This window comes from Schistocerca serialis, chromosome 7 (assembly GCF_023864345.2).
Source record: "Schistocerca serialis cubense isolate TAMUIC-IGC-003099 chromosome 7, iqSchSeri2.2, whole genome shotgun sequence".
Lineage (NCBI taxonomy): Eukaryota > Metazoa > Arthropoda > Insecta > Orthoptera > Acrididae > Schistocerca > Schistocerca serialis.
The window spans coordinates 602188044-602203898 of record NC_064644.1 but is presented as its reverse complement, the minus strand read 5'-3'; the positions used below and the strand labels follow the sequence as shown (position 1 = coordinate 602203898).

The 15855-nt window shown below is 43.5% G+C and overlaps 1 protein-coding gene across 1 annotated transcript in view; it reads left to right on the top strand.

Moving 5' to 3' along the window:
- LOC126412246 (myrosinase 1-like) overlaps window positions 1-15855 on the top strand; it is a 211186-nt gene that overhangs the window by 80024 nt on the left and 115307 nt on the right. Inside the window, exon 6 of the mRNA XM_050081742.1 lies at window positions 6623-6803. Within this exon, the coding sequence (XP_049937699.1) occupies window positions 6623-6803 (181 nt within the window). The remainder of the gene's footprint in view (window positions 1-6622; window positions 6804-15855) is intronic.

The window sequence follows — 15855 nt, the reverse complement described above, 5'->3', positions numbered from 1 at the left end:
ATTGCATCGGTTTTAAACTCCGTGAGTGGTTTTCTGTTGCTTCATTCACAATATTTCGGCCATCACATATACAAACAATGTAACGATTCTTTGTAAGCAGATGCAAATGGAAATGAAGTTTATAAAATGACTAATGTAGTAAAAGTCTTTGTGTCCACAGTTTTCAGTGAGTACTGCAACATGTGGACTTTTTCCTTTGGTACTCACAGTTAATGCTGTGATCTTGTATTCGCTAGTTGTATCCATATTTTTCTGTATACTGTGTTTAACGTAACTTTTAAGCCTTGCTTGCACATATACAGTGACTTGTTCTTTTCCAATATCAGTTCATGTTCTTCCTTCATGGCAACCGTTTTTGCAAAATACTCCAGTTTTCTTTCCTTGATTTCAATCTCTTCCATTCTCAGTTTTTGCAAAATACTCCAGTTTTCTTTCCTTGATTTCAATCTCTTCCATTCTCAGTTTTATTTTGTGTGCATATAACACATTAAGAGCACTTAAAGGATTATTTCTTTAATGTGGAATGGTTTACGTTGACGCAATATACTTATCCTTTTTCTTAAATCCTGTGGAAAGAAATTATTCCGGGGAACCAATTCCAATTCTTCGATATCTATATCTGTTGGCATTGTGCAGGGCAATGTCCTGGATTGAGAAAAATACGTTTCTCCAGTTTTAATTTAATGCTAATGTATAACATTTATGTTCTCTTTGTTGGAGTCCATGTTAATAATTTCCACATTGTCTGTAGGTAAATAATTAAAACTACAGGCAGACAAAACATAATTATTTTATAATCTTTTCTCGGCCTTGATTATCTAGAAAGTTTACTTGTACACAAGTTGACTTTGATATATTCTCTTTGGCTCAGTAGAACAGTTGCAGAACACTGTTAGATAGAACTTAGCATTTGTTCTGCACGCTATCCAGTAGTTTAAACTACGTGGAAGCGATTGGCAGATAGAACGGTGCAGCTCATTCTAAATAGTTTGATGGTGTTTAATACACTTAGACAGTCTTTCACAGGCTCAAACACACCAGCCATTCTGTAGTTACAAATTTTAGATTACAGTCCGGTAATACCATACTCTTTAGTCAAGGAGGATGTAAAAGTTTATCACAGATGCATATTAGAGTACTTTATAAAATCAATAAAATGGTGACTGATATGTTTGTTCACACCTGGATTTGTGACTTGACACCTAAATTTGTTATACAGCATTATTATACAATTGGAGATCATCCATGTTAACAATCTCCTTGCAGACAGAGGTTATTGTCCGATGTTAGGTAGTCTCACATCTACAGTTTGTTAAAATTCCTAGCAAAATTTTGCATTATATCTGGGTCCATTAGGTAATAGTCATCTACATGGACCTGTTGAAGATACCAGACAACTGTTCCATTATCATAGTTATTTTAACATTGGCCAGTTCGACTTCATACAGTACAGCCAAAGGATTGTTATAGTTCCTCTAAATGGGGCGTGTGCAGCTGGAGTGATACGGGACCCCTGATAGTCTAGATACGACGCTGACAGGTGGCAAGCAAGTAAGCATCCTGTCTGATCACCTGCATCCATTCAGGTCCATTGAGGAGTCCGACGGACTTCGGCAGTTCCAGCAGGACAATGCGAAAACGACCATAATTGCTACAGAATGGCTCCAGGAACACTAATCTGAGTTTAAACACTTCTACTGGCCACCAGACGCGCCATATATGAACATCATTGAGCATATCTGGGATGCCTTCCAACGTGCTGTTTATAAGAAATCTCCACCCACTCGTACTCTTACGGATTTATCTGCAGCTCTGCAGGATTCATGGTGTCAGTTCCCTCCAGCACTACTTCAGACATTGGTCGCGTCCATGCCACGTCGTTTTGCGACACTTCTGCGTGCTGGCGGGAGCGCTACACGATATTAGGCAGGTGTACCAGTTTCTTTGGCTCTTTAGTGTATTATATCAACGCAATGTTAAGAGTGGAAATAACATTATGGCATTTAATTTTACTCTTCACATCATGTTTTGGACGTCAAGAGTGTCTTAACATATACCAATACTGCCAGCATCTTTACATATTTGTGATGGAAATACATCATGACATATAATTTGAAGTGATCATTGTGATTTGCACAAACTGGGGAACAAATATGGCACCGTAGACATCGCCAACTGGGGTAGAAAGAACAAGACCGATAACTCTGGGGAATACATACCGGTTGGATGTTTCATTTTAATTGCTGGGAGTATAATAGGCTGGGACAGGGATAGCAAAATGCGCGTGTGTGTGTGTGTTTTTCAGGTTGCTGCAAAATCAACATAGTCTCAAATGAGTCGAGATTTGTGGAAGTTGTGTGTCTGTTCTGCTGGCGAAGCTGTATCAGTGTACAGACAAGATGGTGAGCTCCAGGGCACAATTGACTGAATGTTTAGTTTTTAATGGACCACCAAAATACTGGGTTGTGACAGAGAGACATAAATATACACTGTAATACAAAAAACCGACGTACCGCGAAGAAATTATTCGAGTAGGATACTGGTAGATGTGATGTAAAAGTACAGACAAACGAATGGTTACAATCTGAGAAAAATTGGATGATTCATTCAAGTGGAAGGGCTTCACAAACTGAGCAAGTCAACAACAAGTTGTTCCACGTCTGGGCCTTATGTAAGCAGTTATTCGGCATGGCATTGGTTGAAACTCCTTCTGAGGGATATCATGCCAATTTCTGTCGAATTTGTGCCTTACTGTCAAATTCTGGAGCTAGTTGGGGGGCCTGCCCATAAAACTCCCAAAATTCTCAATTGAGGAGAGATCCTGGGTGCGTGCTGGCGAAGCACGAAGACAAGCAGTAGAAACTCTCGTCGTGTGCAGGCAGGTAGATTGCTGAAACGTAGCCGCATACTGGCTTGCCATGAAGTGTAACAAAACGGTGCGCAGAATGTCGTCGACGTACCGCTGTACTATAAGGGTGTCGTGGATGACAGTCAAAGGGATCCTGCTATGATAATAAATGGCTCCCCGGGCCATCCCTCCTGGCTATCTGGCTGTAGGCAGGGCGGCAGTCAGGTTGGCACCACATCGCTCTCTGGACTGTCTCCCGACACGTCTTTGCTGGTCACCTGTGTTCAGTTGGAAGCGGGGCTCATCACCGAAGACATTTCTGCTCCAGTCAAGTAGGTACCGGACTGAAGATGTATCTGAAGACGTCCCGGACAGCAGTAGGATACAAACCTGACGATCGCCTGCCATACAGTCCAACAACCACGACTGATGGTCTGGGGTGCCATTCCTTTTCGTAGCAGGACACCTTTGGTTGTCATCTCCGGCACCCTTGCTGCACAGTGATACGTCTACAATTCTGTAAGACCTATTTTGGTGCCCTTTACGACAAGCCACTGTGGACTTACTTCACAGCAAGATAATGCTCTTCCGCAAACTGTCTTCGTGCTTGCCACACTCTACTTTGGCCAGCAAGCTCGCCAGATCTCTACACAATTGAGAACAGTTGGAGCATTATGGACAGGGCCGCCCTCCCCCCTCCCCCCCCCCCCCCCCCCAAACAGTTCTGAATGTTGACAGTCTAACACGCCAGTTAGACAGAATTAGACGTGATATCCTTCAGGAGGAAATGCAGCATCACTATCAATCAATGCAAAGCCGATTAACTGCTAGTATAAAGGCTACAGGTGAACCAATGCGTTACTGAGTGCCCCAATATGTCAAGTTCTTTATTTTGAATAACTGATCAAATTTTTAGGACATTGTAATTATTTATTTGTATGTATATGTATATCACGTCAATCGATTTCCATCCCATCACGATAATTCCTTCGTGGTGCGTCGTCTTCTTTTTTTCCAATGTGTTTTATAGAAGTTCTTCGTTACATTTTTCGTGTACAGTAAGGAATTGCTCCACCCTGTATAACTGCTCTTCAGAATACGCTATTAATCCAAAAGTTAAAAACATAAGTAAGTAAAAGTTGTTAGACACCATCACATTTAAAAATCTGAATGGAAGTCTAAATGAGTGATGCATCATCAGGGATAATTCCTAAGCTGTCCAAACGTAGGGTTCCAAGGTCATTGTTATCTTCAGCAGAACTTTTGATGCTTTATGAGCATGTCGTCATACTGCTCAATTTCTGAGCACTGGGCCAGCCCCGTGTTCAGGTTTCGCACAGGAAATGAGATACTAAGAGTAGTAGATCATAAGTTTCTTTACTATACGTCTATGGTCACAATCTTTTTTGTTTAATAGATTACCGGTTTCGGTCTTTAATGACCTTCATCAGATCTGTTTCATAAAAACTAAGTCCTAATGTACTGCAGGACTTTGTTTTTATGAAACAGGTCTGATGATGGTCATTAAAGACCGAAACCGGTAATCTGTTAAACAAAAAAAGATTGTGACCATAAACGTAAATTAAAGAAAATTATTACATATACAGGTTACTGTGTTTTTTCGCGACGATGTCGCAGCTTGTGAAAGTAGTAGATCAGTTCTGCTGCACGTATCAAAAAACGTTTTGCATCACCCCAGTTCCCGGAACTCCTGAAGACAGACGTTGACTGTGGATATTGTATGACAGACACAGTCGCTTTGACTGTTCAGAGATGTCACTGAACCCGCCCAAAGATGTAAACAACCACGCAAGAGTAGCGCCTATTCGACGGAGGGGGACCGACAGCCGATCAGTTCCAGTCATTCCACCAGGAAGAAGATACACTGCTCGTCTTGTCTGTAGTTGAACCACACCTGGACGGTCAGTACTGCGGTTCGATCGCGTCCTCATTGTTACTTTGTGCCAGGGAGGGCTCTCAACAAGGCAAGTGTCCAGGCGTCTCGGAGTGAACCAAAGCGATGTTGTTCGGACATGGAGGAGGTGCAGAGAGACAGGAACTGTCGATGACATGCCTCGCTCAGGCCGCCCAAGGGCTACTACTGCAGTGGAGGACCGATACCTACGGATTATGGCCCGGAGGAACCCTGACAGCAAACAGCAACGCCAACATGTTGAATAATGCTTGTCGTGCAGCCACAGGACGTCGTCTTAAGACTCAAACTGTGCGCAATAGGCTGCATGATGCGCAACTTCACCCCAACGTCCATGGCGAGGTCCATCTGTGCAACCACGACACCATGCAGCGCGGTACAGATGAGCCCAACAACATGCCGCATGAACCGCTCAGGATTGGCATCACGCTCTCTTCACCGATGAGTGTCGCAATATGCCTTCAACCAGAGAATGGTCGGAGACGTGTTTGGAGTCAACTCGATCAGGCTGAATGCCTTACACACACTATACTGCGAGTGCAGCAAGGTGGAGGTTCTCTACTGTTTTGGGGTGGCATTATGTGGTGCCGACGTACGCAGCTGCTGGTCATGGAAGGCGCCGTAACGGCTGTACGATACGTGAATATCATCCTCCGACCGACAGTGCAACTATATCAGCAGCATTTTGGCGAGGCATTCATCTTCATGGACGACAATTCGTGCCCCCATCTTGCACATCTTGTGAATGACTTCCTCCAAGATAGCGACATCGCTCGACTAGAGTGGCCAACATATTTTCCAGACATGAACCCTATCGAACATGCCTGAGACAGATTGAAAAGGGCTGTTTATGGACAGTGTGACCCACCAACCACTCTGAAGGATATACGCCGAATCGCCGTTGAGGAGAGCGACAATCTGGACTTACAGTGGCTTGATGAACTTGTGGATAGTATGGCACGACGAATACAGGCATGCATCAATGCAAGAGGACGTGCTACTGGGTGTTAGAGTTACTGGTGTATACAGCATTCTAGACCACCACCTCTAAAGGTCTCGCTGTACAACATACAATGTGTGGTTTTCATGAGCAATAAAATAGGCGAAAATGATGTTTTTGTTGATCTCTATTCCAACTTTCTATACAGGTTCCGTAACTCTCGGAACCGAGATGATGCAAAACTTTTTTTGATATGTGTATTTGGATGGCAAAATAACTGATGATGGTTCAATTAGAGAAGAAATAAAATGCATATTGGCTGTATCCAGAAATGGGTTTCTGAAAAAGAGGAATTTGTTAACGTGTAATATCAGTCTCTTAGAAAGTCTTCTTTGAAATTATACGTATGAAACGTACTCTTGTGTCGGATCGAAAAATTGATAATAACCAGTTCAGACAATAAGAAAATTGAACCTTTCGAATGTAGCGTTGTAGAAAAATGGTGAAGAGTGGGTGTTTAGATCGAGTAAGTAATGAGAAGGTACTTAATCGATCTGGGGAAAAATGGGCTAAGAGAAGGGATTGGTTGATAGGCACCGAGAAATCATCAGTCTGGTAATAGAAGGAGGTGTGGGATGTGAAAATTGTAAAGGGAGACCAAGATTTGAATGCAGTAGGCAATTCAGATGGATGTAGATTGCAGTAGTTATGCAGAGATGATGAGGCTTGCGCAAGGTAGACTAGCATGCAGAGCTGCATCAAATCGGTCTACGGACTGAAGACCACATCGACAAGAGTAATGTGATACCTCAGTCGAGCCATGTAGTGGCCGTCTGTAACGAGGTAAAAGGCGACCCTGGATCGCAGCGCCGAGGCAGTACAGGTGTCGTTGCGTCCGCAGGTGAAGCTGTGGTCGACGTTCAACCAGCCGGACTACATCGCTTCCGGGTACACGTCGGACACCGAGGCGCCGGCGCTCAACGCCAGCGGCGTGGGCGACTACATGGCGGGCTACACGCTGCTCATGGCGCACGCGCGGGCCTGGCGCCTCTACGACGAGCAGTACCGGGCCAAATACAACGGTGAGGCAGCCGCTCTGCGCTCTGCACGGACACTAGCAGACCTGTTCCACTTGTTTACGTCACAGCTCCAGAAAACTAGTGCTGCCCGAGTTTCCGATCGTCCCGCGATCTAGTGACTGCTCTTGATACCACGTCTATGAAGTAGTATTGCGTTATTGCTATACTAATAATAGTGACGTTAAGAATAAAATAACCGCGGAACGGGGTCTCCATGATCTCCTAGAGTGCAAGTCCTTGGTTAAAGCAGCAACTTATTTATTCATTTTGCGTATGGCAAGGTATTTGGGGTTGAAGTTGTGTTCACAGAAGTTCACATTCAGTTCCTGGTTCAAGTGGAAAGCACACACCTCAGTCTTGGTTGGATTAGGGCAGAGTTCGCCATTATTTATAACAGGAATTCAAGGACTCCAGATCTTCTGTGAGTACGTTCGCTCCTCTCCCAAGTGTTTTAGTTTGTACAGCTAGTGCCAAATCATCGGCGTAGCAAAATTTCCTGCTGACTGTATTTGGCAAGTCACTAATATACAAATTAAAAAGTGTTGGAGCCAACACAGATCCTTGAGGAAGGCCATTTTTTATTTTATACGATCTGTTGGTGTTGTGGACGATGCTCACTTTGCAAGACCGTCAGTATGTTGTTCATTAAGGTTGCCAGTTTTAAACTAGGGGTTTGTCTCTTGAACATAAGTATAAGACCCTGGAGCCACACACAGATCAACAAAAGCTACACTTGACTTCATCCTGTTCTGGAATCCGTTTTCTATACATGATGTTAAGGCTAAAACTTGTTCACAACAGCTGCGCTTGTTTCTGAAACCTGCCTGATATGGAGGGGTTATTCCATCCACGATGTCCTGAGTTCTATTAAGTATTAGGCGTTCCAACAACTTAAAGCATACACTCAAGAGGGCTAAGGGGCGGTAGCTAGTTGGATCTTCTGGTAGCTTTCCAGGTTTAAGGATTGCTAGCGTGTGGGCTATTTTAAATTGTGGCGGGACTATTCCAGTGTTTAACATGTTGGTGTAAACGTTTCATAGCCACGCTTTTCCATTAGGTCCGAGGTGTTCCATAAATTCTGGGAATTTACCGTCCAATCCAGCCGCTTTGCGTATTTTTAAGGTCTTTATCGCACCCTTGATTTCCTCTTCGCTAAATGGTGACGAAAGCGGTGTATCGTAATTCTGAGTTTTATCAAGTTCTTTTAGTTCTTCTTTAGTTTCTGCTTCAGTTGTTGGATCAAGAGGGGTTATCTCAGCACGCGCCTTTATGTGCTATGCCATCTTCGACGGTTTTATTTTAGGTTCCTGGTGGCGTGCTGAAGAGGAGTTACCAAGTTTCCTCAATAATAACCAGACTTTTCTCCTGGAATGTATAAAATTCAGCTGGGACGTGAGTCCCAGCCACTTGTATTTTCTGTGTGTGTTTAGTCCCTCTAATATTTGTCCACCGATTTCAGGGTTTCCTGTTTCTTGGTATTTATCATAAAGTTTGCTAATATTATTGTCCCAGCAAGGAATATGCTGTTGTCTCTCACGGCCACACACAGCGACAAAACAAGAACCAGCAACTAATAAATGAATATACGATCACTGAAGATTCGGTCCTAAGAGTCGAGATCTCGCTCACCCCACCATCCAGTGACGACTGTTGGTACTATTTTCACCAGGGTTCTTGCTGCTGAAATTTATTCTCTCGATCGTTTTTACATCGAGTTTAATATGATTTATGACATATATTAGGCATTAAGTTCTTAATCAGTTTTCTTCCTGATTTCATCTGATTGTTAACATCTTGTTTTCAAGCTGATTAAAAGATGGTAACCTTCTATCTGTTGACCTATTTCTAACATGTGAAAAGTGACTGAAACCGTCATTTGGAAACCACTTGGTTAATCATTATAGTGTCCACTAACCAAATAAAATGTTTCACTTTGTTTAGAGTTAAATACACAACTGGCCATTAAAATTGCTACACGAAAGAAGAAATGCAGATGATAAACGGGTATTCATTGGACAAATATATTATACTAGAACTGTCATGTGATTACATTTTCGCGCAATTTGGGTGCGTAGATCCTCAGAAATCAGCACCCAGAACAACCACCTATCGCCGTAATAACGGCCTTGATACGCCTGGGCACTGAGTCAAACAGAGCTTGGATAGCGTGTACAGGTACAGCTGCCTATGCAGCTTCAACACGATACCACAGTTCATCAAGAGTAGTGACTGGCGTATTGTGACGAGCCAGTTGCTCGGCCAACATTGACCAGACGTTATCAATTGGTGAGAGATCTGGAGAATGTGCTGGCCAGGGCAGCAGTCGAACATTTTCTGTACCCAGAAAGGTCCGTACAGGACCTGCAACATGCGGTCGTGCATTATCCTGCTGAAATGTAGGGTTTCCCAGGGATCGAATGAAGGGTAGAGCCACGGGTCGTAACACATCTGAAATGTAATGTCCACCGTTCAAAGTGCTGTCAATGCGAACAAGAGGTGATCGAGACGTGTAACCAACGGCACCCCATACCATCACGCCGGGTGATACGCCAGTATGGCGATGACGAATACACACTTCCAATGTGCGTTCACCGCGATGTCGCCAAATACGGATGTGACCGTCATGATGCTGTAAACAGAAGCTGGATTCATCCGAAAAAATGACGTTTTGCCATTCGTGCACCCAGGTTCGTCGTTGAGTACGCCATCGCAGGCGCTCCTGTCTGTGATGCAGCGTCAAGGGTAACCGCAGCCATGGTCTCCGAGCTGATAGTCCGTGCTGCTGCAAACGTCGTCGAACTTTTCGTGCAGATGGTTGTTGTCTTGCAAACGTCCCCATCTGTTGACTCAGGGCTCGAGACGTGGCTGCACGATCCGTTACAGCCATGCGGATAAGATGCCTGTCATCTCGACTGCTAGTGATACGAGGCCGTTGAGATCCAGCACGGCGTTCCGTATTACCCTCCTGAACCCACCGATTCCATATTCTGCTAACAGTCATTGGATCTCGACCAACTCGAGCAGCAATGTCGTGATACGATAAAACGCAATCGCGATGTGCTACAATCCGACCTTTATCAAAGTCGGAAACGTGATGGTACGCATTTCTCCTTGTTGCACGAGGCATCACAACAACGTTTCTCCAGGCAACGCCGGTCAACTGCTGTTTGTGTATGAGAACTCGATTGGAAACTTTCCTCATGTCAGCACGTTGTAAGTGTCGCCACCGGCGCCAACCTTGTGTGAATGCTCTGAAGATCTAATCGTTTGCATATCACAGTACCTTTTCCTGTCGGTTAAATTTCGCGTCTGTAGCACGTCATCTTCATGGTGTAGCAATAGTAATTGCCAGTAGTGTAATAGTTTTAGAACAACAACAGTTTCAACTTTGAGTCTTCGCTGAACTTAATTATCACCAAAAATGGTTACATATACTTGCATACATTTTGAGTACCTTTATTGCAAATTTCTTCAAATAAAGCATAAGTTCGTACTATGGTAACATTTACTGCTTTTAACTCCTGTGTTTATCTAAATTTTAAGCAGAGCTGCACTTTCCTATTGTTGTTCATTCCTGGTTTCTCGTATATCACATCATGTGAGTCAATTGTCAAGTGTCTAGCAGCCCATATACCATATCAGGTTCTAGGGCATATGGAGAATTCTCATACTTCTTTGACGGAAGTACCGTTAGCCCTATCCTATGTGCTCAGCGCAGCTCGTAACCTCTCATTTCCAAAACTGTTTCTATTTACGCCTTTTTTATTAAATAGCTTTCTCGTAGGTCTGTTTGTTTGGGTACCAATTTTGCAACTGATTTTAAACTAACTTCCAAATCAGCTACGGTCATAACGTTAAACATAGCTCAGAATTTTACGACAAGGCAATATTAAATCGCTTCCTTGTCTGGTCTGTGATGCTGATTACTTTGTGTGTCACTGCTGTTTCCCTGTTTTCCTGCCCGAGTTTGCAGGAACAACAGTTGCTCGTAAATCTCCATGTGAGCCTGAATCTCCCTAACTTCTACCTTCGCTGTTTTTTCGCGAGATGTACGAAGGAGCACCAATATATTGGTTGACTCAGATGAAGAGAAAGTGAAAGAAACCTAAAATTTACCACATGTTTCTGTTGTAATCTCATGATAATGTTTGAAATCGACTGAAAAATTTCACACTCACGCACATAAATCACCAAAAAGCAGAAAATAATCATTTAAATAAAAAAAGAATTTTTATTGTACTAAGTTTTTAAAATTGACTAAGAAGTATAAAAGAGTTTCTCTAGTCTCACAAACATTCCTAACCCTATACAGATAGTTCTGAAAAATATATGATTGTGGATTTTTAATACCTATAAAAATACTTGTAAGATTTAGAACAAAAAACGTGGGATGCATGCAATACAAATAAGATAAAACAAGAAGCCAAACGATTTCATGCAGCCACAGGCATGCTCCTCAGCAACAGAAATGCGGTGGGCAAATTGTCAGGAAGACTCACGAAATTCACTTGCTCTTACATTGGCCTTGTTTGAACAAGGTAGGCACTGTACGCTTCCACAGCCAGTGCACCAGTGCATCCAGCGATATCTTGTGACCGATGTCATCACTTAACCCACTGTGTATTAGAGCCATAAAGCCTCCAGGCAACACGGCCACTTCCTTGTGTACTTTGGCACTGCTACAGTATGTTGTGCTCGGCCTGCACTCACAAGGGGAGGCCGCCAATTGTGAAATTCAGATTCGATTCATACTGCGCATAATAAAAGCTCATGGCCAGAGGTGTAATGTGGCAAAGCACCAAGATGCACTTCTCAGCCATTGTCGAGAAAATCGACAGTTAAAAGAAACCGTTGCGGTGAAATACTCTCTACGATTAATAATTCTCTACAGCGTCGTGGCGCAGCGGTAAGCGCTCGGGTTCGTAATCCGAAAGTCGCCGGATCGAATCTCGCGCTATGCAACTTTTTTTTTAGTATTTGTTTTTTATAAATATATATAGTCCACGAGACTCAGAGGGCCATAGACACGGGTTCACAAGTAGATGCTGCGTTTCTTGACTTCCACAAGGCGTTGGATACAGTTCCCCAAAGTCGTTTAATGAACAAAGTAAGAGCATATGGCCTGTCAGACTAATTGTGTAATTGGATTGAAGAGTTCCTAGATAACAGAACGCAACATGTCATTCTCAAAGGAGAGAAGTCTTCCGAAACATGAGTGGTTTCAGGTGTGCCGCAGGGGAGTGTCGTAGGACCGTTGCTATTCGCAATAATATAAATGACCTTGTGGATAACATCGGAAGTTCACTGAGGCTTTTTGCGGATGATGCTGTAGTATATTGAGAGGTTGTAACAATGGAAAATTGTACTGAAATGCAGGATGATCTGCAACGAATTGACGCATGGTGCAGGGAATGGCAATTGAATCTCAATGTAGACAAGTGTAATGTGCTGCGAATACATAGAAAGAAAGATCCTTTATCATTTAGCTACAGTATAGCAAGTCAGCAACTGGAAGCAGTTAATTCCATAAATTATCTGGGAGTGTCCGCTACTCGTGGTCTCACGGTAGCGTTCTCGCTTCTCGAGCACGGGGTCCCGGTTTCGATTCCCAGCGGGGTCAGGGGTTTTTCCTGCCTTGAGAAGACTGGGTGTTGTTGTGTTTCCTGCATCATCATCATTCATCCCCATTACGGTCGGAGGAAGGTAATGGCAAACCACCTCCAATAGGACCTTGCCTAGTACGGCGGTGCGGGTCTCCCGCATCGTTACCCTACGCTCTGTCACGGAGTATGGGACTTCATCATCACCATCATCTGGTAGGAGGCATTAGGAGTGATTTAAAATGGAATTACCATATAAAATTAATCGTTACTAAAGCAGATGCCCAGTCTGGAGCCGCGCGACCGGTACGGTCGCAGGTTCGAATCCTGTCTCGGGCATGGATGTGTGTGATGTCTTTAGGTCAGTTGGGTTTAAGTAGTTCTAAGTTCTAGGGGACTGATGATCTCAGAAGTTAAGTCCCATAGTGCTCAGAGCCATTTGAGCCATTTTTTAAAGCAGATGCCAGACTGAGATTCATTGGCAGAATCCTAAGGAAATGCAATCCGAAAACAAAGGAAGTAGGTTACGGTACACTTGATCGCCCACTGCTTGAATGATGCTCACCGGTGTGGGATCCGTACCAGATAGGGTTGATAGAAGAGATAGAGAAGATCGAACGGAGAGCAGCGCGCTTCGTTACAGGATCATTTAGTAATCGCGAAAGCGTTACGGAGATGATAGATAAACTCCAGTGGAAGACTGTGCAAGAGAGACGCTCAGTAGCTCGTACGGGCATTTGCTGACGTTTCGAGAACATAACTTCACCGAGGAGTCAAGCAGTATATTGCTCCCTCCTATGTATATCTCGCCAAGAGACCATGAGGATAAAATCAGGGAGATTAGAGCCCACACAGAGGCATACCGACAATCTTTCTTTTCACGAACAGTACGAGACTGGAATAGAAGGGAGAAACGATAGAGGTACTCAAAGTACCCTCCGCTACACACCGTCAGGTGGCTTGCGGAGTATGGGTTTAGATGTAGATGTAGATCCCCAAACATGATAAAATGCATCACACAAAAGGGTAAACTCGTTCTGAAAGTCTGAAAATATCGGAACCATGAATGACGTCAAAACTCACTTTAATTCTCCATACAAGTCTTCTGTAGTAATTTGAGACCAACACAAAAGTTTGCTATTCCTTAATTTTCTTAGGTACTGCGAACTCAGAGGAGCTCGTGCTAGCCTCGGATCTGTTGATGCTCTGTCTTCATCATACCTTTTGGGTATGGGACTTCTCTGTGCTCAGTGTCAGACACGGAGCAGGGAGACCTCAACCCATTGAAAACTTCCTTTAGACGCTGCTTTTGAGAATACGGTAATTTCTATCATGCGGGGTGTTGATTGGAACTCTCTATCCTCACTTGCTCTGGTGAGTACATCGAACCACAAGGAAACATTCCTGTAAGTCCGCAATAGACTGCGTTCATGATGTGAACGAAGCACTAACAAGTCTAGGACATAACGAAGTCAGCGTAGCGATACAACAGCTCCAAATCAGTAACCACTTGAGACCAGAAACAAACTAAGCCTACTTGGCTGTGCAGTGGCACAGCCATCTTCCGTGGTGAGAGGGAATGCCTGAAATTTGTTATTCTCGACACACTCTTGACACTGTGCATCTCGGAATTTTGAATTATATAACAATTTCCGAAATGCAATGTCCCATGCGTCTAGCTCCAACTACCATTCCGTGTTCAAAATCTGTTGATTCCCGTCGTGTGTCAAGATGACGTCGGAAACCTTTCCACACGAATCACCAGAGTACAGATGACAGCCCCACCACCGCACTGCCCTTTACATACCTCGTGAACGCGGTACTACCACCAACTGCGTGTGTCCATATCGCTACCCGCTGGATAATTGTTACCTCAGTGTATTCTGTTCTGTAAGGCAATAGTCATGTATACAGAGCGGATGCAATATCGAAGGCAGCTCATCCATTAATACAACTGTTGCGACTTGGCAAGACAGCAAAGCCACTAGGAGGTAGCCGAAAGCCACGCGCTTAAGCTCACGCAGGCTGGCGTGAGGTCTGGAACAGGTAAAGTAATTATACTAGCAAAAAAAGTACTTAGCTGCTGGAATACTTAACTTTAATCCATAATTTGTGAACATCGGTCTGACGGTACATGCATCACAAGATAAATAGCAAATGATAATGGTGCCTTGCTAGGTCGTAGCAAATGACGCAGCTGAAGGCTATGCTAACTATCGTCTCGGCAAATGAGAGCGTAATTTGTCAGTGAACCATCGCTAGCAAAGTCGGCTGTACAACTGGGGCGAGTGCTATGAAGTCTCTCTAGACCTGCCGTGTGGCGGCGCTCCGTCTGCAATCACTGATAGTGGCGACACGCGGGTCCGACGTATACTACTGGACCGCGGCCGATTTAAAGGCTACCACCTAGCAAGTGTGGTTTCTGGCGGTGACACCACAACAACCATTCGCATTTATGTGTTACAGCCACAAGGTTTTAATTTATCACTGGAATGTTTTCAATTTCCACTTACCAGCTTTTCTTCTGTTTATGTCCATACTAATAATAAAACTGTAACACTGTCGTCTATGTCTTTTTGTCTGCTTGAACACGCTAATATTCCAAACTACTGGAAGAATTTTCATGGGTTTTGACAGGTAACTTGACCGTAGGTTGAAGCAACATATAGGCTTCGTTTAATCAAAATCGGATTGCAGAGAAAAAGATAGCGTAATGTTATAAATGCGACCTCTGTTATTACACGAATTAGGAAAAATATTTACTCTTTGCAAAAACAATTTCTCTTTGATTTTTGAACTTTATATTCGCGAAAATGTTTTTATTGACTGATGTTGTTGTTGTGGTCTTCAGTCCTGAGACTGGTTTGATGCAGCTCTCCATGCTACTCTATCCTGTGCAAGCTTCTTCATCTCCCAGTACCTACTGCAACCTACACCCTTCTGAATCTGCTTAGTGTATTGATCTCTTGGTCTCCCTCTACGATTTTTACCCTCCACGCTGCCCTCCAATGCTAAATTTGTGATCCCTTGATGCCTCAAAACATGTCCTACCAACCGATCCCTTCTTCTAGTCAAGTTGTGCCACAAACTTCTCTTCTCCCCAATCCTATTCAATACCTCCTCATCAGTTACGTGATCTACCCACCTTATCTTCAGCATTCTTCTGTAGCACCACATTTCGAAAGCTTCTATTCTCTTCTTGTCCAAACTGGTTATCGTCCATGTTTCACTTCCATACATGGCTACACTCCATACAAATACTTTCAGAAATGACTTCCTGACACTTAAATCTATACTCGATGTTAACAAATTTCTCTTCTTCAGAAACGATTTCCTTGCCATTGCCAGTCTACATTTTATATTCTCTCTACTTCGACCATAATCAGTTATTTTACTCCCTAAATAGCAAAACTCCTTTACTACTTTAAGTGTCTCATTTCCCAATCTAATTCCCT